At 51.5% G+C, this 23,577-nt stretch overlaps 1 protein-coding gene across 1 annotated transcript; it reads right to left on the reverse strand.

The window, feature by feature from the left end:
- Positions 1-366: 366 nt before the first annotated feature.
- On the reverse strand, positions 367-18,920 carry LOC130017173 (uncharacterized protein C20orf96-like). Its single transcript, XM_056107883.1, has 9 exons — positions 18,869-18,920; positions 17,005-17,108; positions 9,404-9,562; positions 8,212-8,311; positions 6,670-6,827; positions 6,487-6,588; positions 6,281-6,367; positions 5,085-5,203; positions 367-444 (listed from the first exon to the last, which is right to left on the reverse strand). The coding sequence occupies exons 1-9, from the start codon at positions 18,918-18,920 to the stop codon at positions 384-386; spliced, it is 942 nt and encodes a 313-aa protein (XP_055963858.1). The 3' UTR covers positions 367-383.
- Positions 18,921-23,577: the final 4,657 nt, after the last annotated feature.

A 23,577-nucleotide genomic window follows, 5' to 3' on the forward strand; every position in this document is an offset into this window, starting at 1 on the left:
GATCTTGCTGGGAACTCCCAGACACTGGCCAAGAGCAAATTTAAAAACTGTGTTTTATTGGCAAAAAGGAATGGTCCCCTTGGTGGGCACTCCCATTAGTACAAGGAACCACATCAATGGGAAGGAAGGAAAAGGATGGAGAGGAGAAACGGAGAGATGGGAAAAATGGAGAGAGAGGAAAAGGAAGGAAGGAAGGAAGGAAGGAAGGAAGGAAGGAAGGAAGGAAGGAAGGTAAAGGGAGGAAAGGAGGGAGGGAGGGAACGGAGGGAAGGGAAGGAGGGAACCGAAGGAAGGGAGGGAGGGAGGGAGGGAGGGAGGGACATAATCCTGGACGCGGATGATTTGAGCTCAGTTCCAGCTGAGAGTGGCACAGAGCACACCGCCTAGAAGGGGAGCACTTCTTCCACGGGGATGTCAAGGATGACATCCATATCTGGGGTGCACCTGGAGGGAAGAAGAGAGACAGGTGTGAGAGGCCAAGCAGGGCAGAGGCAGGGAGCACAGCCCCCCTCAGGGGGCCCCCACCCTCCTGAACACTGGCCATGACTTAAGGAATGGCCAACCTGAGGAGCGGCTCCGGTCCAAAACTCCCTGTAAACTCAAAGCCAACTGTGTGCACACACTCACATGCACACACAAGCACACACATCCCGGCATGCGAGCACAAGTGCACTCACATACGCATGCACACACACGCACACACCCACAAACATCAAAATGAAACAGGAACGGGTTTGGCGAGATGGAAGTTCCTCTATGGGAGGGCCGAGACTGCGAGGGGACTGCGAGGGAACATATTCCCAGAGGCTGAGGTCCTGCACCCCGACCTCTCTTTTCTTCACAAAGAGTGGGGGCTGCGAGCCACTCCTGAGGAGGATCAGCCCGGGTGGGCCCTGCTGGGACCAGCCCGGCAGCACCTGGTGGAGGTGAAGCGGTGACCCAGCCCTGCGGGATGAGAAGGCACCGTGGGGCATCTCACGGGAAGGGCACACACTTCACCCTCTGAGCTACCTCTCTTCCCCAAGAAACACACTCTTTTAGGGGCTTGGGCCAAGAGATTGGTTTGGAGGCCACACTCAGCAGTGCTCTGGGTTTACTCCCAACTCTGTGCTCAGGGATCCCTCCTGGTGAAGTTCAGGGAACCATACAGGTTGCCGGGGATTGAACCTAGATCTGCCACCTGCAAGAAAAACACCCTTACCCACTGCACTGTCGCACAGGCCCACACACCCCTCCTGGAGTCAGGGTGACTGAGTTAGAATCTTGGAGGCAGTCACGTAAGCACACAGCTTCTCCCGGAACCCCCGTCCCTGCAGCCGGCATGGCTTCACAAGCAGTCCACTGGGTGACGGGCCCCACAAGGGCCTCTGCCCAACCCGTACTGCCTCCTGCCTCCGAGGTGGCAGAGGATTCGAGTGACTAAGGCACAGTACAGGGCTTGGTCGGGGCAGGCATCATGCGTCCCATCCAGGTACAAGACAGCAAGGTGCTCCCCGCCCAGCCACCCGCCCCCCCAGGGATACGGCTGCAGGATTACTATCTCACCTCTCTCTCTCCCCCCAGTCCTCTCGGTTCTTCTGCTGTAATCTGCTTTGCACGCAGAAACCCTTAGGGATGTGATATCAGGATACCTGCACCTAACGCTTCTGGGAGAGATCGGGCCAGTAGGGCCCAAACACAGCAACTGGGGCTAGAGAGACGGTCCAGTGGGGAAGGCACTGGCCTTGCACACGGCCGACCCGATTCTATCCCTGGTACCCCCTATGGTGCAGATCCAGGAGTAGCCCTAAATACTGCCAAGTGTGCCCACTCATTCATGCCCCCCCAAAAAAGAAATCACAGCAACTTCTAAACCTATAAAACTAAGTGGGTCTTTCACAATATTCTACTTTTCTATGTCTTAGAATTTTATAGCACAGTGGGTAGGGCGTTTGCCTTACATGCGGCAGGCCCGTGTTGATTCCTCCATCCCTCTCGGAGAGCCTGGCAAGCTACCGAGAGTATCCTGCCCACACGGCAGAGCCTGGCAAACTCCCCGTGGCGTATTCGAGATGCCAAAAACAGTAACAACAAGTCTCACAATGGAGACGTTACTGGTGCCCACTCAAGCAAATCGATGAACAATGGGTGGACAGTACTACAGTGCTAATAACAGAAAGGGATGGGAACAGCATCTAAACAGGGCCCTTGCTCTGCAAAAGTAGAGTTCTGTCCGGTAGGATTTGGCAGATGGCTTGGGTGGTCTGGGATTGTTCCCATAAACATAGATGAAATCATTTGGAGACATTCTCAAGCCCCAAAAATTTCCTACTAAATCCGAGCTAAAGAGCTTTTACTCCAGGGCTGGAGAGATAGCACAGCGGGTAGGGCGTTTGCCTTGCACGCGGCCAACCCGGGTTCGATTCCCTGCATCCCATATGGTCCCCTGAGCATCGCCAGGAGTAATTCCTGCGCGCATGAGCCAGGAGTAACCCCTGTGCATCGCCAAGTGTGACCCGAGAAAGAAAAAAAAAAAAGAGTTTTCACTCCAGGGATAAAATCACTTGCCTTGCACACGGATCAACCCTTATTTGATCCCAGGTACCACGTGGTCCCTGAGCACTGCCAGGAGCAACCCCCAAGCACAGAGCTGGAAGCAGCCCCTGAGCACTGCTGGGTGTTACCCAATTCAACCCCCCACCTCCCAGAAAAAGAATCTACTAAATCATACCAGATTAAGAATGTTATACTTTCCGACGGAGGGGGACCGGGGGGTTGGGGAGGCTGCACAGGCCAAGGCCCAAGGTCCCATCCCAGCCAATCCCAGTCAAGGCTCAAGGTCCCACCCCAACCAATCCCAGTTTCTGACCAAGTGGGATCTGCACTCACATCCTTAACCACCTGCCTCGAGGTCCACGCGGAGATAAAGGTAAATCCGCTTGATCATGCCACCGCATGCGGCTATTACCTCCCACCTGCATGTGCATCCTTCCCCCGGCCCACCTTTCCTGTCCCTGGATGCAGGGCCCCCACCAGCCCAGTACAAAAGTCAGGAAGTCAGGGACCACTCCCCAGGGGCCACTTCCCAGGGGCCATTCTCCCCCAGGACAAGGGAACATCACTCGCCAAATTCTGCATCCCGGTATCCAGAAGTCAAGAGACTTACAGCTTTAAGCTACATTCTCTAAAATCAGCTTTCTGGGGCTGGCGGGATAGTACAGCGGGGAGGACATTTGCTCTGCACACAGCAAACCTGGGTTGGATCCTCGGCATCCCGTATGGTACCCAGCACCACCCGGAGTGACTCCTGAGCACAGAGAAACAGGAGGAAGTCCCAAGCACAGCTGGGTGTGGCTCGAAAACCAACATAGAATAAAATCCTCCTTTCTCCGGGCTGGAGAGGGAGTTCAGAAGGCAGGAACACGCACCTGCATGAGCAAAAGCCAAGTTCCTCACTCCTGGCACCACACATCTCTGCCAAGCACCACCAGAGGGCGCTGGGCCTGGGCTACATCACATCACTGGGCCAAGCACTGCCCTGTCCAGTGTGGCGAGCCCAGAATTTCCAGGAGTGACCCCTGGATCCACTGAGCCTTGCTTGGGAAGCCCTCCGGAAATTAAACCAAAATCAGCTTTAACAGAATAAAAGTCAGAATCTGGCCTATGTCTCCCTTACTCTTTACAGTTTTGTTTTGTTTTGGTTTGACTAGGTTTTGGGGTCACACCCAGCAGTGCATGGGGCTTACTCCTGGCTCTGTGCTCAGAGCCAATACACCTGGTGGTGCTCAGAGGGTCATATGTGGCAGTTGGAATCGAATCAAGGTGGGCCTGGTCCCAAGCACAAAAATTTGTAAGTCTACAACTGTACCTCATGGTGTTCCACTAATAAAAATTTAAAAAAATAAAAATAGTCCGCCCTCTCCTCTCTGGAAAGAAAGATGGCGGCAGCATGGGAGCCTTGTGGAGAGCAGGTCTGAGCCGGGGGTTGGGGCGCGACCGAAACCTCATGGGACGCGGGAGGGGGGGCGGGGGAGGGGGCGTTGGGGCCCGTCCTTCACGCCCTATCGAGGTCACCAGTTGCCCCCCACGAGCGGCTCTCCGGCACAGCCACGGCCCCAGAAGCATAGAAACCAATCTCTTAACTATCTAACTCTCAGTAGAAATACTTCCAGGGTTAATAAATAAAATAGCAGAAATCCAAAACCGCGCGGCCGCTACTGCGGCCGCGCTACATCATTTAATCCTTGAACCCAGCTGTAGAAAGCAAATCATTTCACAATGCTTTTTCAGCACGGCTGATTTGAGGGGGGGGTAAAGTCTAAATAATAATGGTGCAACTTTTATCGAAACAATGAAGCTAGTCAAAGTAGATAGAGTGTTAACTAGAATTCATCTGCCCCACAGGCATTGGGGGTGGGGGGTGGGGGTTTATTGGGGTTCTTCGTGGTGAAAAATAAGTATTGGTAAAGGGAAATGTGATTGATATTTGCATGACCGAGACCTAAACCTGAAAGCTTTGTAACTTTTCCCACAGCGATTCAATAAATAAATAAATAAAATTAAAATTAAAAAAAGGTGGGCCTGGGAAGATCGCAGTGTCCTGGGGTCCTTTGAAGCCATCAGGGAGAGGCCTGTCTGCTCAGATGCCCTCATCCCAGCTCGAGGAGACGATGCCTGCATTAAGGGCAAAATCCTTTGGGCAGACCCCAAAACCCATCCAACCCATCCTACCCAGGGAGGGCAGGCAGAGAACTGGTCTCAGAAGAGACTCTTCCTTTGGGACCCCAAAGCCACCCTCCTCTCCTTGCAAAGGTGACTCCTGGTCGTCCCTCCCCGGAACCAACCACTTCACCCACCTCCATCTCCTGGGCCACTCAGACACTCAGCATGGTACCCATTTGGTCAACACCCAGGATCTGGGAACAGGAAGGGGTCCGGGAGGTTCCAACCTTGGCCTGCTAGGCCCAGAGGGGAAACCGAGGCCCAGAGATGCCCAGTGGCCCTGTCCACACCCAGCCCATCCCCTCCACGCAGGCTCTGCCAGGCACACCCACTGCCCCCGAGACTCGAGGGCCGGGAGCAGAGCTCGCTCTGCCATCACGTACTTGGGTCTCCGAAGCAGGATGTCAGCGAACAGAACCTCCCGGGGCTCCAGGATGTGTTCCTGGAGCTGCTTCACCTCGGCCCTTAGTACAGGCATCTTCTCCTCGAGCTGGGCGATGTACTGAGAGAGAGGCCCCGGGAGGGACAGTGAGACGCCGCATGTCCCCCGCAAAGGGAGAAAAGGACACAATGGTTGAGTAGAAACCATTCCAGCTGAGGGCTGGAATGATAGTACAGCGGGAAGGGCGTTTGCCTTGCACGCGGCCGATCCAGATTCCACTCCCAGAATCCCATATGGTCCCCCGAGCACCCCTAGGAGTGACTCCTGAGCGCATGAGCCAGGAGTAACCCCTGTGCATCAAAAAAAAAAAAAATACAGCTTAGGGGCATGGCCTGAAATTAGGTGTCAGGACAGTGGAGACTCCAGGAAGGGAAGTCAGGCTCACAGTGATCCCTGAGTGATCCCTGAGCACAGAGCCAGGAGTAAGCCCTGAGCACCATCAGGTATAGCCCAAAAGCCGGAAGGAAGGAAGAAAGAAAGAAAGAAAGAAAGAAAGAAAGAAAGAGAGAGAAAGAGAGGAAAGGAAGGAAGGAAGGAAGGAAGGAAGGAAGGAAGGAAGGAAGGAAGGAAGAAAACATTGGAGAATGGAGTCAGGTGGCAATGGCTCGCAGGTTGCTGATAAGAGTTGGCGAGAGTGGGTGATAGAAGCCACACTCAGTGCTGTCTGAGGGAGCAGGGTGAGAAGCAGCACAGGTGTGGACCCTGATGGTCAGCATGAGGAACAAAACGGTCAATGGGAGATAACAGCTGAATGGATGGTGGTTGGTGGGGTCACTCCTGGGTCTCAAGATTACGGATGATGGGGCCAGAGTGCTAGCACAGCAGGGAGGGTGCTTGTCTTACACATACTGGACCCAGGTTCGATCCTCAGCATCCCATATGGTCCCCCAGCACCTCCAGGAGTGATCCTTGAGTGCAGAGCCAGGAGTGACCCCTGAGCACTGCTGAGTGTGGCAAAAAAAAAAAAAAAAAAGACTAGGGATGCTGCTTGAAGAGGCAAGGCCTCAGCCGGCACCAAGCCGGTCCCCAGGCAACCCACTGAGCACCACGTCCAGACCAGCTGACTCCCCCCACAGGTCCTGGCCACCTGGTCCTCTGTCCCCACACAGCGAGACACTCCCCCCCTTGCCCACTCACATCTCCAAACTTCTCCTTGTATCTTAACAAGTCCTGGATTTCTCGGGTCTTCTGGAGAAGAACCTCTTGATGGGGAGACAAGGTTTTCTAGAATAAAAGGAGAAGTCTGGTACCCAGGGGCCTCTTTCCGGGCAGCAGGACCCAGAGACTGAGGGGCCGCAGGGGGGAGCAGCGCTGGGTCCCCACCACAGCGGTGATCGCCTCACCATCACCAGCGAATGCAGAATGTTTTCTCTCTTCCTCTGCAGCCGGTCGTACAAAGACTGCAGGACCTTGTTCTGCATCTCCCTGAGGTCTTCCAGCTCCTCCTGGGGGGGCGGCAGAAGGGTGTGGGCCACCAGCCCTGCCTCTTTTCGGGGGCCCGGAAGGGCGGGGCTGGACCCACGTACCTGATGACTGTCCTTCAGCTGCTGCAACTGGCGCCCCAGCATGGCAATCTGGATGGACTTGACCGGGTACTCATGGTCCATGTAGGTGCTCAGGAAGTTCACCTGCTCGTGCATCCTCTGGATCTGGGCCTTTAGCTGAGCCATCTGCTTCTCCAGGCCTGAAAGCCAGGATTCAGGACCCTCCCTGAAGGACTGCCCCCCAGTCACCAGAAGGCAAGGATCTCTTGGGCTCTGGGCTCAAACGTGGCCACAGGAGGGGCTGAGAGTTAAGCCCCTCCAGAGTCCTGTAGCCCCGAGGTGCAAGAGTCAAAGCAGGAGCCGGAGAGCACAGTGGGTAGGGCACTTGCTTTGCATTCTGCGGCCAACCTGGGTTCGATCCCCACACCCCATATGGTCACCCTAGACCACCCCCCCCACCAGGAGTGATCCCTGAGTGTAGAGCCAGGAGTAAACCCTGAGTGCTGCTGGTATGACCCTCACCCCCAAATGAAAAGAAGAGGCAACACAGGGAAAGAAAGAGAAAAACAAATGGGGTGGAGATCACTATGCTGCATACGCCTCGCCCACACGCCCTCTGCTGTCCTGGGGCACACACACACGCATATATACACCTACATACACATACATGTACACACACATACACACATGCACACACACGCATACATGAATACACACATACACACATATACACATATACACATGCATACACACACATATACACACGTATACACATACACACATGTATACACATACACATGCATACACATACACACATATACACACATGCATACACACATACACATGCATACACACATACGCATACACGCATGCATACACATACACACATACGCATACACACACATACATACATGCATACACATATACACACATACACACACATACATACATGCATACACATATACACACATACACACACATACACACACACACACCACGCGATACTGGTTCCCATTCCACCATCCCATTCCCCAACATCTAAGGCTGCCTGACAGCCCAGCCCCTCCCCAGAAGAGGTCTTTGTCTGTCCCACAGGATGGTCAGGTGAAGGGCTGGAGGCCAGGACACCCGGGGCCCGGCCACAAATCTCAGAAGCACCTCAGCAGGAAGTCGAGGCGAGCTTAGGCAGGATTCTGGTTCCCAGCACCTTGAGCAGGGACTTATCCCCTGTGGCCTCAGTTTCCTCGTGGGTGAAATGGGAGAAGCGGACCCGCCTTACAGGTGCGTGAAATGACACACAGAATCGGAAATGCAAAGCACACCACGGGGAAGCTAGGCGCTCCGCATCCCAACAACGGCACCGGACCAGGGATGGGACTCCAACGGCCGGAGCGCAGGATTCACAGGCCTGGATTCGATCCCTGGCACCGCATGCCGCCTGTCCCCAGCACACCACGAGATGTGGCCCCCAAACAAACAAACAAAAACAAGAGGGCATCTGCCTAAGAAGGGAGATGAGGGGCCAGGCAGAGGGTGAGGGCTCGTCGCTGGCTCCGCCCAGGCCCAGGGGGCGCACATGCTTACTGTGCACCTTCAGGTCCTCCTTCTCCTCCCATTCCTGCACCTCACTCTTCAGATCCTGCAGCTTCTTCTTATGCACGTATTCCAAGACATCGATGATCGTCTGTGGGATGGAAGGGTCCGCTCACGCCCAGCCCCTGCTGCTACCCACCAAGCACAAAGTCTGGGGGTGGGCAATGAGGATCATCAGCTGCCCTCGGACCCGTACCCCGCGCCAAACGCACCACTCCCCAGGCAAACTTTCCCCTTTCCTCCCCCCCACCTGTGACTCTGGCCCCAGCTCACCCCCAGGCATCAGCTCCTAGCCCCCCTCTCACCCAAACTGCACAGGTTTCTCCCCCCACGGGCCTCACGAGGATGCCCTGGTCTCCATCTTTTTCTGTTTCTCCTCTCCTCCTGTCTGAAGTACCACACGGCTGTGTTCGTCAGTGCAAGTGACTGTTTCCTGCGCATCGTGCCACTACAAGGGAAGGCCTAGCTGGCCTCCCTCCATCCACTCTCTACATCTCAGTTCTAATCCTCTTTCCTTTAAAAGAAATAATAAGTAAAGGCGTTGAGAGATAGTACAGAGGGGAGGGAGCCTGGCCGACCCAGGTTCCATCCTGGGCATCAGAGATTCTTCCTGAATGCAGAGCCAGGAGTAACCCCAGAATACCGCCGGGTGTGGCCCCAAAACAGATAAAACGAAATTTTAGAATATGTAAACACAGGGGCCCAAACATAAGGTTCCCCTCTAGGAGTGATCCCTGAGCACCGCCGTGTATGAAAGGAGAGAAGAAGGAGGGAGGGAGAGAGGGAGGGAAGAAGGAAGGACAGAAGGAGGGAAGGAGGGAGGGAAGGGAGAGAGGGAGGGAGGGAGGGAGGGAGGGAAAGAGGGAGGGAAGAAAGGATGGAAGGAAGGAAGGAAGGAAGGAAGGAAGGAAGGAAGGAAGGAAGGAAGGAGGGAAGAAAGGAAGGAAGGAAGGAGGGAAGAAAGGAAGGAGGAAAGAAAGAAAGAAAGAAAGAAAGAAAGAAAGAAAGAAAGAAAGAAAGAAAGAAAGAAAGAAAGAAAGAAAGAAAGAAAGAAAGAAAGTTGCATGAGCGAAGACAAGATGCTATTCAGCACGAAGCCACTCCGAGGCAGTGCGGTGCAGGCCGGCCAGGCCGGGGCTGGCAGAGGCGGGGGGCGAGGCGGGGCGGAGCCTGGGGGTCTCACCGAGAGGGTTTTCTGCTGCTGTAGCAACGCCTGCACTTTCCGGGCCGAGCTGTCGTCCAGATCCCGGATCTTGTTCACCAGGTCCTGGCTGAGCGTGGCGAGCAGGTGCTCGTGGTTGCGGAACTCGAAGAGCGTGGCCCGCCGGTTCCGGAGCAGCGACTGCGGGCGGAGCGCGGGGTGAGGGCGGGCGCCGCGGGGCCCAGCCGGGCCGCGGCCCGTCCGGCTGCCCCGGGACCGAGCCCTGGTGCCTCACACCCGCCCCCTGGCGGCCCCCGCCGGTAACTGCGGCCCGGCGAGCCGGCGGGCCCCCTTTGTCTGCGGGCCAACTCTTGATTTCACCCATCTCCCAAGGTCCATTTCCCCGTCTTCCACACCTCCGAGGCGGGGATGCACCTTGCAATGGACAGCGCTTCACAACTTAATTATCTAAAGCTATTTGGGGGTAAATAAAGGTGTTTATCAGTGTGAGCAAATAAAGCTGTGCCTTTATCTGTAGCAACAGCCGTCCTAGATTCAATGAACCAGGACGGTGAGAATGGAATGCTCCAGGCCGGCTAGAAGTGACAGAAGAGATGGGCCACCTGTGACGGGGAGCCGCCGCCCGAGGGTCAGGACAGGGGTAAGGTGCTTGCTTTGCAAGGGTCTGACTCCTGCTCCATTGCCCAGCACCACATGGTCTCATGAGCACCACCAGGTGTCACAGCTGAGCAGAGAGTCTGCAGGGTGTGGCCCAAAGCCCTCACCCCCCAGCCCAAAGCCATGAAAGAGGGCCAAAGCCACAGGCAGCATAGGGCACTTGCCTTACACATGGCTGACCCGGGTTTGATGCAAGGAATCCCATATGGTCCCCCGAGCATTGCCAGGAGTGACCCCTGAGCACAGCTGGATGTAACCCCCCCCCCCAAAAAAAAAAGGAAGAAGAAGCAGAGGGAATAATATCCCAACCTCACAACCAGGTCTCAGGAGTCAGCTCAGCTGAATACTCTTATTTTCTTCTCTGGAGCTAAGGGATCAAGTGACTTGCGAAAGGGCACCCCTGACAAGTACGTGGAATCGACAATAAGAATAACCACTGCTTAGGGCCTCCGTGTGCCCGGCTGGGAGCCTCCCCGAGCACAGGGCACCAGCCTTGGTCACCAACAAACAGTCCTCTGTTGGCTTCCTCTACTTAACTGACAGGTGGAAACTCAGAGAGGTTAAGTGCCTTCCCCAAAATCACACAGCAAGTGGAGGCAGAACAAGAAGGCAGGCTTCTGACGAGGACACCTACCTTTCCCGTACACTGAATCAAGGGACTGATGATTGGCCTGAGAACTGCAAGGCAAGGCTGAAGCTGACAGAGTGATGAAGGCATGCTTTTGAGGGCTCGGCTCAAATTCCAGCTTTGTCACTGCAGGGAACCTGAGCAAGCTCATTTGCCTTCCAGCCCCCATGATTTACATCCAGACCCTGAGATTCCCCACATTCACCATCCAGCTCCATGATTCACCATCCAAAACCACACACATCACCATCCAGGTTCAGCGATTCACCATCCAGGTCCCCCATTCACCATCCCGGCCCCGCCATTCACCCTCCAGCCACTTGGAGGCAGTGCATCCCTCGCCCTGTGCCCTCAGGCCTGGTAGCAGACTCAGAGTGAACTCTACTTCCTCCCTACCTGCTGCCAGAAACTACTTTTGCCTGCCTCCCATAGCCTGTACATACAAAATAAGTCAGGGGCCAGGGAAATGGCTCCTAGGACACACAGCATCACAGGATCCCCCAAACACGGCTGAGAGTGACCTGGGCCCCAGGCTGAGTCACCCTTAGCACCACCAGGTGTGCCCCCCCCAGACAAAAACTAAATAAGAAAGTAAAAAGCAGGGTCCAGGAGAGAGCTCAAATTGGGAAAGAATGCTCTCACATGCGCAATGTCCCAAGTTCAATCCCCAGCACCAACCAATGTGGTCCTGGTGTTCTCCAGTACCATAACCCCCAGGCCAAAGTACATCAGGCCATGGCACTAGAGCAACGAGGGGTTTGCCTTGCACGCAGCCAACCTGAGTTCATTCCCTGGCATCCCATATGGTCCCCTGAGCACTGCCAGGAGTAATTCCTGAGTGCAGAATCAGGAGTAATCCTGAGTATTGCTGGATGTGACTCAAAAAGAAAAAAAAAAAATCAGGCCTGCACCGGGAGACCAAGAAAAAGGAAAAAAAGAACCAGGAAAGGAGAAAGAGGAAAGGATCGCAATCACAATCATGATCATCCTGTTGTTCATCGATTGCCTCGAGCAGGCACCAGTAACGTCTCCTTCGTCCTAGCCCTTAGACTCTAAAAAGTGCCACATTCAAGGCTCTTTCAGGGTTAGGAGAATGAGACCCATTATTGTTACTGGTATTTGGCATATTGGGTACGCCACGGGGAGTTTGCCAGACTCTGCGAAGAGAGAGTTGAAAAGTGGAGCGGAAGGGAGGGGAAGGGAGTGGAAAGAAAGGGAGAGGAGGGGAGAAGTCATTTCACTTATATTCCTTTCTAAGATCTGGAAATAACCCAGTCACGGTCACGGTCCTCCCGTTGTTCATCGATTTGCTCGAGCGGGCCCAGTAACGTCTCCATTGTGAGACTTGTTACTGTGTTTGGCATATCGAATACGTCACGGGTAGCTTGCCAGGCTCTGCCGTGCGGGCGAGATACTCTCAGTAGCTTGCCGGGCTTTCCGAGAGGGGTGGAGGAATCGAACTCAGGTCGACCATGTTGGCTGCTTGTAAGGCAAACGCCCTACCGCTGTGCTATTGCTCCAGCCCGGAAATAACCCAAGAGCAAAAAAAAAAAAAAAAAAGATATTTTTTAAATAGTGATACTTTCTGGGCTGGAGAACATGACAGCAGGTAGGGCACTAGCCTTGCACGCTGCCAACCCAGTTCAATCCTAGGAACTCTGAGCCCATTGTTTTATACTACACTGAGCTATATCCCCAGCCCCACCATTTACACACTCGTGAACTGTTGCTGCCTCAGTAAATTAATCATTGAGGGACTAGAGCAATACTACAGCAGGTAGGGCAATTCCCTTGCAAACGGCCAACCTGGATTTGATCTCTGGCATCATGTATAGGTCCCCAAGCATGGTCAGGAGTGATCCCTTGAGGGCAAAGAAGAAGTAAGCCCTGAGCACAGATGGGTGTGGCCCCCAAAACAAAAATAAAATTGATAACTGAAAAGAGTCTGGGATAAAGAGATCGTTCAACGGGCAGAGCATATAATTGCAGTCAGGAGGCCCAGGTTCAATCCCCTGTAATCCTAAACACTGCCAGGAACAACCCCCAAGCACCAACTCAGGAGTAGCCCCTGAGCACCAACATGTGGGCCCAGGGCTTGAAGAGCCAGGACAGTGGGTAGGGCAACTGCCTTGCACACAGTCAGCTCAAGCCCAGAATCCCCATCAAAAGTAATCCTATAGCACAGAGACAGGAGTAAGCCCTAAGCACAGCCAGGTGTGGCCCCAAAACTAAGAGAGATGTGCCTACATGCAAAAGTGAGATGCTTATCCTGTGCCCAGCACTGCGCTCACGTAACACTGCACGCGCAGCCTTGCCAAACACTATTATCGGCCCCCTTTTACAGAAGCAGAAGATTCAGAGATTCAGAAACCAGCCAAGGTCACACGGACCAGAACTGCTGACCTGGTCAGTCTGGGCTGCTAACCGCTCGACTGTCCTGCCTCCACCTCGCCAGACCAGAATATCTCCAAACAGGCCCAGCCACCAAGGAGCCTGACAAGGGCCATCTCCAAGGCGTGGGTCCAGGAAGCCAGCGTTGGCACAGCTCCATCCTTTTCTGGATTGCACACTGTCCCAAGGGTCTGAGGACACATGCTCTGTGTGCCATAAAAGGCCCTTCCCTGGCACTGACACAAATAGAGAAAGCCCACCATGTCCTTCCTGGACCCAATTCCAAGTTTTCATTGCATAACTGCAGTGGATGTCTCCCCATTTCCCAACATTTTTGTTCGTTTTTTTTTTGTTTGTTTGTTTGTTTTTGTTTTGGGACCACACCCAGCAATGCTCAGGAGTTAGTCCTGGCTTTGCACTCAGGAATCACTCCTGGTGGCGCTCAGGGGAGGGACCACAAGGGATGCCAGGGATAGAACCCGGGTCAGCTGCATGCAAGGCAAGCACCCGACCAGTTTTACTATTGCTCCCGCCAGCCCCCTATACCCAATTTCCTCTTCTGTTAGGGCTTATCACCTCCCGGCACGCAGACATTTTCCTGGTTATATTGGTCCCGGTCTCCTTCCCTTACCAGGATGTCACAGCCAAGAAAAAGGGCAGAGACACTGGCCTGTCTCATCAGCAGGGCCTGTGTCTGGTGCTCCACACACGGGAATGGAGAATAAATGATATGGTGTTCCTGGAATCCATCAACTCTATGCTTCCCCTCCAAAGCGTGAGCATACACGGTGTATGCCAGGCTCCAGGCACGTCCCAGTGCCTGGATAGTGCCTGGCACACCCGGCCCTCACTCAAGAGCTGCAGATTGTAAAATCATTGTCTTAAGTGAGAGAATCCTATTTGGTTTTCCAGAACAAACCAAGTGGGGGCTGGAAAGATAGTACAGGGTTAAGACTCATGCCTTGTGCGCGGTCAATGGTGGTTTGATCCCTTACGCACATACCCTCCCCCAAAGCATTGCTGGGTGCATCCCTGGGCACCCTCGAGCACTGCCAGGGCCAGGGCGACCCTGGTCATCCCTAACACCGCAGAACCCTAACAGCACCACACCCTCAGGCCCCTACTCTGAACTGTTGACCGGCATGCTTGGAAGTCTCCAGGAAGGACCCCTGGGTTTCTTAAGCACCGCTTAGAAGAACCCCCACAAAATATAAAATCCTTAAACTGACCAGGTAGTTTCTGCTCTCTCCCTCTGTTGGCCCGATCCCACAGTTCAACAACCCAAAGACTCTAATAAAAGCAAGGCATAGATGGGGCTGGAGCGATAGCACAGTGGGTAGGGTGTTTGCCTTGCATGCAGCTGACCCAGGTTCAATTCCCAGCATCCCATATGGTCTCCCGAAAACTGCCAGGAGTAACTCCTGAGTGCATGAGCCAGGAGTAACCCCTGTGCATCGTCGGGTGTGACCCAAAAAGCAAAAAAATAAGAAAAAGAAAAAAAGCTAAGCATAGAAACACAAAGGTGGGACCAAAGTGATTGTACAGAGGATAGGGTGCCTGCCTTGCAGACAGCCAACGTGGGCTCGCTATCTGGCACCCCATTGGTCCCCCTGAGCCTGCCAGAAGTAAACCCTGAGTACATGGGGCTGGAGAGAGAGTCCAGTAGGAGGTAGGGCACTTGCCTTGCATGTGGCCAACCTCGGTTCAATCCACCGCATCCCATAGGGTTTCCCAAGCACCACCAGGAGTAATTCCTGAGTGCACAGCCAGATTAACTCCTGAGCACTTCTGGTGTGGCCCCAAAACAAAACAAAACCACAAAGACCGAAGGCTGGAGACACAGAACAGCATACAGGAGCTTGCTTTTGCACAGGGTCAGCCCAATCCTTTGCACCCCATAGGGTCCCTCTATAAGTGATCCTTGGGCACAGAGAGAAGCAAGTCCTAATCACCACAAATGGCACAAAAAGAAAATAAAAATGAGAGACACACAAAAACTAGAGGCTGGAGCACATGCTTTGAATATGAGAGGCCTGCGTTCTACGTGCCCCCCTCAAGGGTCCCCAAGAGTAGCCTCCGCACTGGACATAGGGAATAGCCCCCAGCACCACTGGGTGTGGCCCAGTTACACACAAACTAAACCAGAGTCCAGTCATGGATCACAACAACTGTCCACTACCTATTCCCCATTCCCCTCATCACAGACCTCAGGGCCTTTGCACTTGCAGTTCCTCTGCCTCAAACAATTGTCCTTCTGAGGTCACCACCTTAGTGATCTTCCCTGACCAGTTTATCCAAAACAGTCCTAGCACACTGTATGACTGAAACCCGGCCATGGCCAGCTGTGTAACTATGTATCTGACGGTGACTCAAAAATAATATATATATATATATTTTTTTTTTTAATCCCAGCTACTCCTCAGATTTGCCAGTGACACATCCTTATGCCTCAGGGCTCCCACTGCCACCACCAAACAAACAATATACTGATTTTTCTGTGTCCACAGAAGAATAAAAACTCCCTACTAAGTTCAGAGGCCTCATCATGAGAGAACACTCACACTTAGAGCAGGGCTGGCATAAATCAGGTAGGCTATAAATATTTGTCGACTGGGGGCATTGTTCAGTGGTAAAACATATGCCTAGAAGAAGGTTGAGACCCTAGTTTCAATCCCTGGCACCAAAAAAAAAAAAGAAGAAGAAGCTGATCTATTCAATAAATGAATGATTCCAAGGAACAGTATTTTGCTTTTTGTTCTGTTTTGGAAGCCCACCTAGTGTGGCTCAAGACTGTCTCCTAGTTTTGCACTCAGGGATCACTCCTGGCAGTGCTCAGGGAACCATATGGGATGCCAAAGATTGAACCCGGGTGGGCCATGTGCAAGGCAAGTGCCCTTCCCACTGTACTATCACTCCAGCCCTCAAAGAGACCGTATTAAGAGCTTAGGTTATAGGGGCCAGAAAGATAGCACAGTGGGGAGAGCATTCCTCTTGCACCCGGCTGAGCCAGGTTCGATCCCCACCTCCAGAACCACCCTGAGCATAAAGGCTGTGACCCAAAAAGCCAAAAAGAAAAAAAGAAAAAAGAGCATAGGTTTTAAAGTCAAATTGGCATGCTCATATTCAGCGTCAAGCAAAAACACAGAAACCACTGGAAAGCAAGAATCAAAAATAACATCAGAAATGAGAGTTTCTCCTTTAAGAATACAGGGACAGTCTCTAACCCACGTTAGCAAAACCCAGGTTGCAAAAATGAGAATAAAAAAGCTTCCAAGCAAATACATTTCCCTTTCTCTTTATATAGTAGTCATTGTTCACTGGGTTATTAAAAACTTTCTTGAAGAAGTTCAGAATTCTTCTGTAGTAGTTTGTGGTATTTATAGTGTGTGTATAGATATCTATAATGGACGCTAAAGACCTCTCTTCAAAGATCCTTCAGATCTTTGAAGCATTGTTCAGATAATACCAGAAGTCATAAAAAACAATGGATGGTGAGAAAATTCATTTTCTAAAATAGCTGCTAAGCCTCACTTCCAGGTACACTGTATTCTATGAAATAGTATTTTACAGGAAGTTTTAAAAATGAACAATCTACTAGACTGTATTCTTAATGCAATGAGTTATTCTTTTAAAACGATTCTGATCATTTTCCTGAGTCTTAAACACAATGGCAAACATTAACTGGCTTCCATCTTCGGTGCCATCATTTTCCTGCTTGTGTAACCTGGTACAAGTCATTTCTCTCTCTGCACCCAAATTTTTCCCCATCGGTAAATTAGGGATGACAATAAGTAGATCCACAGCATCTCTATGCGTAGGAAATATATGACACTTGAGAGGCACCTAGTATAGACCATTGCCAGATCCACAACCACCCACCCCTGCTCCATCCCAGTTCCCTACCCCTTTTGGCACCCCCGGGCCTGTAAAACGATGTGCCTCATACCCGAATTAAACGGAATTTGCTTTGCATCTTTATCACTTCCAATTTCTCTCTGTTTATTTCCTGTTGAGTCCTTGTTATCCACTTAGTGGGCTTGAAATACAACCCTAGGGGAAGGGAAAAAGCAAAGAGAGTGAGATCCAGCCCAGGCCTGGTGGATGGTCCCAGGGAACTCAAACTTCATAGGAGATTCCCCCCTCCCCTGGGCTGGAGCAATAGCACAGCGGGTAGGGCGTTTTCCTTGCACCGGGCCAACCCGGGTTCCATCCCTCCATCCCCCTTGGAGAGCCCTACGGAGAATATCCTGCCCACATGGCAGAGCCTGGCAAGCTCCCCCTGGCGTATTCGATATGTCAAAAACAGTAACAACAAGCCTCACAATGGAGACGTTCCTGGTGCCCGCTTAAGCAAATCGATAAACAATGGGCCGATAGTGCTACCGTGCTACCCCCCACCCCACCCTGTGCCCAGGGTTACAAATTCAACACCTTAGGAACCTGGGAGACAAGACACACCCATCTGAGAGTAGAGAGAGAAGGGGGGCTGGGGGAGATTGAGCTTGAGTGTGGGCAGAAGGGAAAGAAGGAGCAGCGAGGAAGATGGTCAGGCACCCAGTCTCAACGCGACCCGAGTCAGGAAGGCCCACTTTGGCTGTCTTGTCAGTGGGTCCCTAAGCAGAGCCAGAAGTAAGCCCTGGGCACCACTAGATGTGGGCCAAATGCAAGCAAAAAGTAAATGGAAACAATTCAGATCTAAATGAAGCAATTGAAAGGCATATTCTTAGAAGGTTTGCACCTGCATAAGGCAAATGGCCCAGAAAGCTGCTGCTATTTGTACCCTGACTTATATATGAAATTGCATTTGGGGACCAAAGAGATAGTACAGCAGGTAGAGTGCTTGCCTTGCACGTGGCTGACCCAGATCTGATCCCCAGCACCCCATATGGTTCGTGAGTCTCAAAGGAGTGATCCCTGAGTGCTGAGCCAGGAGTAAACACTGCACGTTGCCAGATGCAGGCCTAAAATAAAATAGCCTTATCCTGCTTGTGTGTGTGTGTGTATGTGCGTGTGTGTATCTGTTTGTGTATGTGTGTGTGTGCAAATGTGTGTATTCTGTTTGTGTATGAGTGTGCGTGTGCGTGTGTGTATTTGGGAAGTAGTTCCACACACCATGTCCTAAGGGTCTCTCCTGGCAGTCAGTACTCAGGGAACAAATTGTTTCATCAGCGCCAGCGATGGAACTCAGGACTCCAATACCCAAAGCAGGGGCCAAAGCGACAGCAAAGCAGGAGGGTGCTTTCCTTGCACAGGGACAACCCAGGTTTAATACCCTGCATCCCATGTGGTTCCCTGAGCACCACCAGCAGTGATTCCTGAATGCGGAGTCAGTAGTAAACTCTGAACACCACTAGACAATCAGGTATGGCCCCGAAAAAAAAAAACATTCAATACTCGAAGCATGTGTATTGGTAAACCATCTCCCCAGCCCTAGTAAAGGATTCTTTTTTTTTTTTTTTTTTTTTTGCAGGAGTAAAAACAGGGTTTATTTAGACCAGCATGCTGGGGCTCCACAGCATACCCCAGAGTGGGCAGTGGCTGAGAGCCAAGGATTCTTTTTTAATGCACTAATGTCCTTAGCCTTGAGAGATTTTGGTATTAGTATAAAGATGACAAAATAATTCTGTTACATTTATGAAATGCCTGTATATATGGTATTTAATTATATTAAGAGACATGATTCATCGATTCATCTGTGATTCTAGTTTTAAATATGTGGATGAGGTTGATTTAGATTTCTCTGAAATGGAAAGGCTGAAGACTGGAGAAATAATAGAAGGGTTAAGGCGCTTGCTCTACGAAGACCTAACCCAGGTTCCGTCCCTGAAACTGCATGAAGTCCACGAGCCCCGCCAGAACCATGAGTAAGCCCTGAACACCACCAGGTGTGCTCAAAACTCAAAAATAAGTAAATACATACATAAATAAGTGGAAAGGTTAAAGCCACTCTTATTAAATGTGTATGAATTTCCAAAACTTGTAAAAGAACATTAAGAGCACCCAGGTTTAGAACTTTATTAGATTAACAAGAATTATTTAAATACTCGATAGTTTTTCTTAATCAGACAAGTTAACTATTTTAAAATGAAACTATATTAAATGTATTAATGTGTTTGAGAGGCTTAGGGAACTTTAATTAACCAAGTTCCAAAATATTCCTTACAAGTTATTATAAAAACCCTAAGATTTGTAAGTCAAACGTAAACAATTTAGGATTATTTGTAGCTCTAATAAGAAGTACTTATTTTCATTATTAATAGTAGCTAATTAGCTATCTTTTTTTAATTAAACTTATTTTGAGATAAATTCAGGGTCACACAGAGTTTTAAGAAATGGGGGCAACACTGGGGCTGGAGGGGGCTGGAGCAATAGCACAGCGGGTGGGGTGTTTGAATGCACGCGGCCAACCCGGGTTCGATTCCCAGCATCCCATGTGGTCCCCCGAGCGGCGGCCGGGAGTGATTCCTGAGTGCAGAGCCAGGAGCAACCCCTGAGCATTGCCGGGTGTGACGCAAACAAAACAAAACAAAAAACACTGGGGCTGGAGCGACAGTACAATGGATAGGGCGTTTGCCTTGCACATGGCAGACCCAGGTTCAATCCCCAGCATCCCATATGGTCTCCCAAGCACCGCCAGGAGTAACCCCTGAGCATCGCTGGGTGTGACCCAAAAAGCAAGAAAAAAAGAAAGAAATAGGGATCAAAGAGATAACACAGCAGGCAGGGCACTCGTCTTGATGCAGGCAACCCAGATTCAATCCTGGTACCCCATATGGTCCCCCAAGCCCTGCCAGGAGTGATCCCTTAGCACAGAGCCAGAAGTAAGTCCTTAGCATCATTGGGTGTGTCCCAGAACAAAAATGGGGGCTGTAGAGATACTACACTGGATAAGGCACTTTTCTTACGTGCTACAGACCCAGGTTTGATCTCCAGTACCCTACGTGGTCCCCTAATCCTCTCCAGGAGTGATCCCTGAGCACCATCAGGATATAGTGTATGGCCCCAAAACCAAACCAAAATTTTTTAGTGATGTGTTTGGGGTTTTTTTTTTTCATTTTGGGGCTATGCCCAGTGATACTCAGGCCTTACTCCTGGCTCTTCTGTCAGGGATCAGCACTGGCAGGGCTCAGGGCACCATATGGGATGCTGGGGGTCGAATCCAGGTCAACCACAAGCAAGTCAAGTGGCTGCCTGCTCTACTATCTCTTCAGCCCTTCTACATCAAATTTTGAATAACCTTGTCTGTATCTATCTAAAAGCCTTCCTGGGATATTTTTTGGGGGGGGTGTCTTCTAAGCAAAGCTTGGGGGGGACCCAGGACTACTCCTGATGATTTTGGCCCAGCTAGGACAAAATTCAAAGCTAGGGATTGAGGATATGGGCTGCTCAGGCCACCTCAACAGTTCTTGGAGGCCTTCAGGGTCACACGTGGTGCCACCATGGAAGGGCCACGTGGTACTGAGGCAAGAACCAGGGTAAAGTATGCACCTCAAGCCCAGAATTTTTGTTTGTTTGTGGGTGTGGGGGGTGTCACACCCAGAGGGCTCAGAGCTTACTCCTGGCTCTCTGTTTAGGGATCACTCTTGGAGGTGCTGGGGCATAATGTGAGATGCTAGGGACTGACCTCAAGTGAGCTATATGCAAGGCAAGTGCCTCGCCCACTGTACCATCTCTCCCACCCAAGAGGTATTTTTATAGGAATTGCATTAGCATACAGATGAGCGAGGAGGAACGAACATATTTACTACATTGAGTTTTCCAAGCCATGAACATAGCGTGTCTCTCCATTTATTTAGGTCTTATCGGAGGCCTTCAGAGGCCTTATTCTCCATCTGTTCTCCTTCATGTTCTGGTCCTCCTCCTCCTCCGTCCGATGAGTGATTGTGTTCGTATCCTGACGGTTTTACAACATCTCACCGGATCCTATTTCCTCTTTTTTTAGCGCTCGGTGTCCTGCTGCAATGCAGCACCAAGCTGCCGGTGCTCAGCCCGCGGCAAGAGCGGGGGCTTGGCTCAGCCTGGCTCTGCAGATGGGGAGAGCAGCAGTTCAGCTCTGCCCGTGGCCCTGCTGAGACCTTCCGGTGAAAGAAGGCTGGGCACTAGCTCGCATCACCTCATCACCTCCAAGTGGGGAATGTAAGTACAGCTGTGTGCCAGGGAACACTGACATGCCAAATCAGCATGGGGAGTGGATGCCAAAGAGCCCCACTCCCTGCCAATTTGCTCTGCCTCCGTGGAGCTGGGTAAAGGTAAAGGCTCCGATCCCCACCGGGCCTTGCTGACATGAGTGGATGCGGAGAGTAAAAACCTACAGGTGTGGGGGCTGGAGTGATAGTACAGCGGGTAAAGCGTTTGCCTTGCACACGGCTGACCCGGGTTCGATTCCCAGCATCCCATATGGATCCCTGAGCACCGCCAGGAGTAACTTCTGAGTGCAAAGCCAGGAGTAACCCCTGTGCATGGCTGGGTGTAACCCCCCCAAAAAATCTACAAGCATGGGGCCAAGAAAGACAGCGGGTAGGGCACTTGTCTTACATCTAGTCACCCAGGTTTGACACCCGGCACCCCATGTGGTCCTCCAAGTCTTACCAAGAGTGAGCTCAGAGCCAGGGGAAGTCCTTAGCGTATGGACCAAAACCAAAAACAAGCAAATAAATAAGATAAAGACACTTGCTTAGCATGTGGCTGCGGCCTCAACACTGGTTTAACTACCAGCACAGAATAGGGCCCCTGAGGCACAGAGTCGGGTAATTCCCACAAAAAAACAACAACCAAAAAAAAACGACCTGTCCCCAGAATCTGTCTGTTTTACTCATGAACACAAAGGCATGTTGTGGGGTTTTACTGGAACACCGTTTTCTAGGAAAGCTGCTACCATCATGGGAAGACTGTGCTTTGTTCTGTTGAGATCAAGACATGAGCACCACTTCCCATCAAGGCTGTAATGAGAAATTCTTCTCTATACCTGAGTCCCCGTTGCCATCCCTGCATTTGCCACTGTCCCAATGAGCTTTTGGTTATCACATTTCTCTAGTGCAGGCCTTTCTGAGCACAGATGTCAAAATATCCATGTAGCAACTAAGGCATTAAGATTGTCTGTGTGTCTGTCTATTTGGGGACCACCCACAGCAATGCTCGGGGCACCATACTCAGTGCTTGAGATCTGAACTGTGGCCAGCCTCACACAAGGCAAGTACCCACTGGTGCTGGGGTACCGTGAGATGCTGAGAAACCAAGCTGGAGCTCGGGCCTGCAAAACATTAGCTCCAGCCCTTTGAGCTCTCCCTTCGGCCCTTCAGTTGACTATTTTTATAGTGATTTCATAGGTAGGCTATATTACCCCATGAAATTTGTTTCTGGATAATAAAAGAGTACCACAGAAATGTTGTTATTAAAAGGAATGTTAAGGAACTGGAGCAATAGCACAGCAGGTAGGGCGTTTGCCTTGCATGCGGCCAACCCGGGTTCAATTCCCAGCATCCCTTCTGGTCCCCCGAGCACCACCAGGAGTGATTCCTGGGTGCATGAGCCAGGAGTAACCTCTGTGCATCGCCGGGTGTGAACCAAAAAGAAAAAAAAAAGTTAAGGGGTCAGAGTGGATAGGATGCTTGCTTTGCATGTGGCCGACTTGGGTTGGATCGCCAGCACCCTGTACGGCTCCCCCTGAGCCCCACCAGGAATGATCCCTCAGCCCAGAGCCAGAAATATATTCTAAGCACCATTAGGTGTGCCCCTCCCCCACCCCTAAAAATAGACTTTACAAAATGTCAGAGAGCAAGATTGAAGCAGCCTGGATCCCTGAATGACTGATGGGAAAAGTTTCCTCCTCCTGACAGACCCAGAAACATACACTTCCATAACTGGGAAATAAATTTCTGCATGAAACTTGGAATCTGGGGTTTTCCATTCCCCCCACCCAAACACACATGGTGTCACCAGGGGTCAAGAGGGATCACTCTATTCTGTCCCTGACGCCCACACCAGCTCCCAGATGTCTCTGCCCACCTGACTGAGAATCACTGGAAGGCATCCTGGTGGTCCTGGGGCTGCTGGTTTGCAGGACTGGAGGCAGAGTCAGAGATGCTTTGGCTTTCTGCCTGAACTGTTGCCAGAGGATACGGTCCTACCAGACATAACACAGTCACACACAGCCTGGTGGATTCAAAACCTAACATCCTCCCTCACAGATTAGCTATTACCCTGGACAAGCACTTTAAATGCTTTGACCTCTCAACTGTCTCAACTGCAAGCTGGATTTAATAATATAACCCACCTCCTGGGTTGGCAGGGGGAATCCCCTGAGATTTTTATAAAGCATGTGATAAGCGCTCCAAAAATGTTACGATCGTGTTTTTTATCAGCCAGCCCAAATTGACTAAGCACCGTCAGGCTATGAGGTGCTAAGAACTGAGCAACAGAAGGCCTGGAAAAGACCCAGGAGGAAAGTGAAATAGCGATCAGGGAGCAGCAAAACAGATAAAGTGTCAAGAAAACTGAGGCTGGGAGACTTGCCCCAGGA

Source organism: Sorex fumeus, unplaced genomic scaffold, assembly GCF_029834395.1.
Source record: "Sorex fumeus unplaced genomic scaffold, SorFum_2.1 ptg000178l, whole genome shotgun sequence".
NCBI classification, from domain to species: Eukaryota; Metazoa; Chordata; class Mammalia; order Eulipotyphla; family Soricidae; genus Sorex; species Sorex fumeus.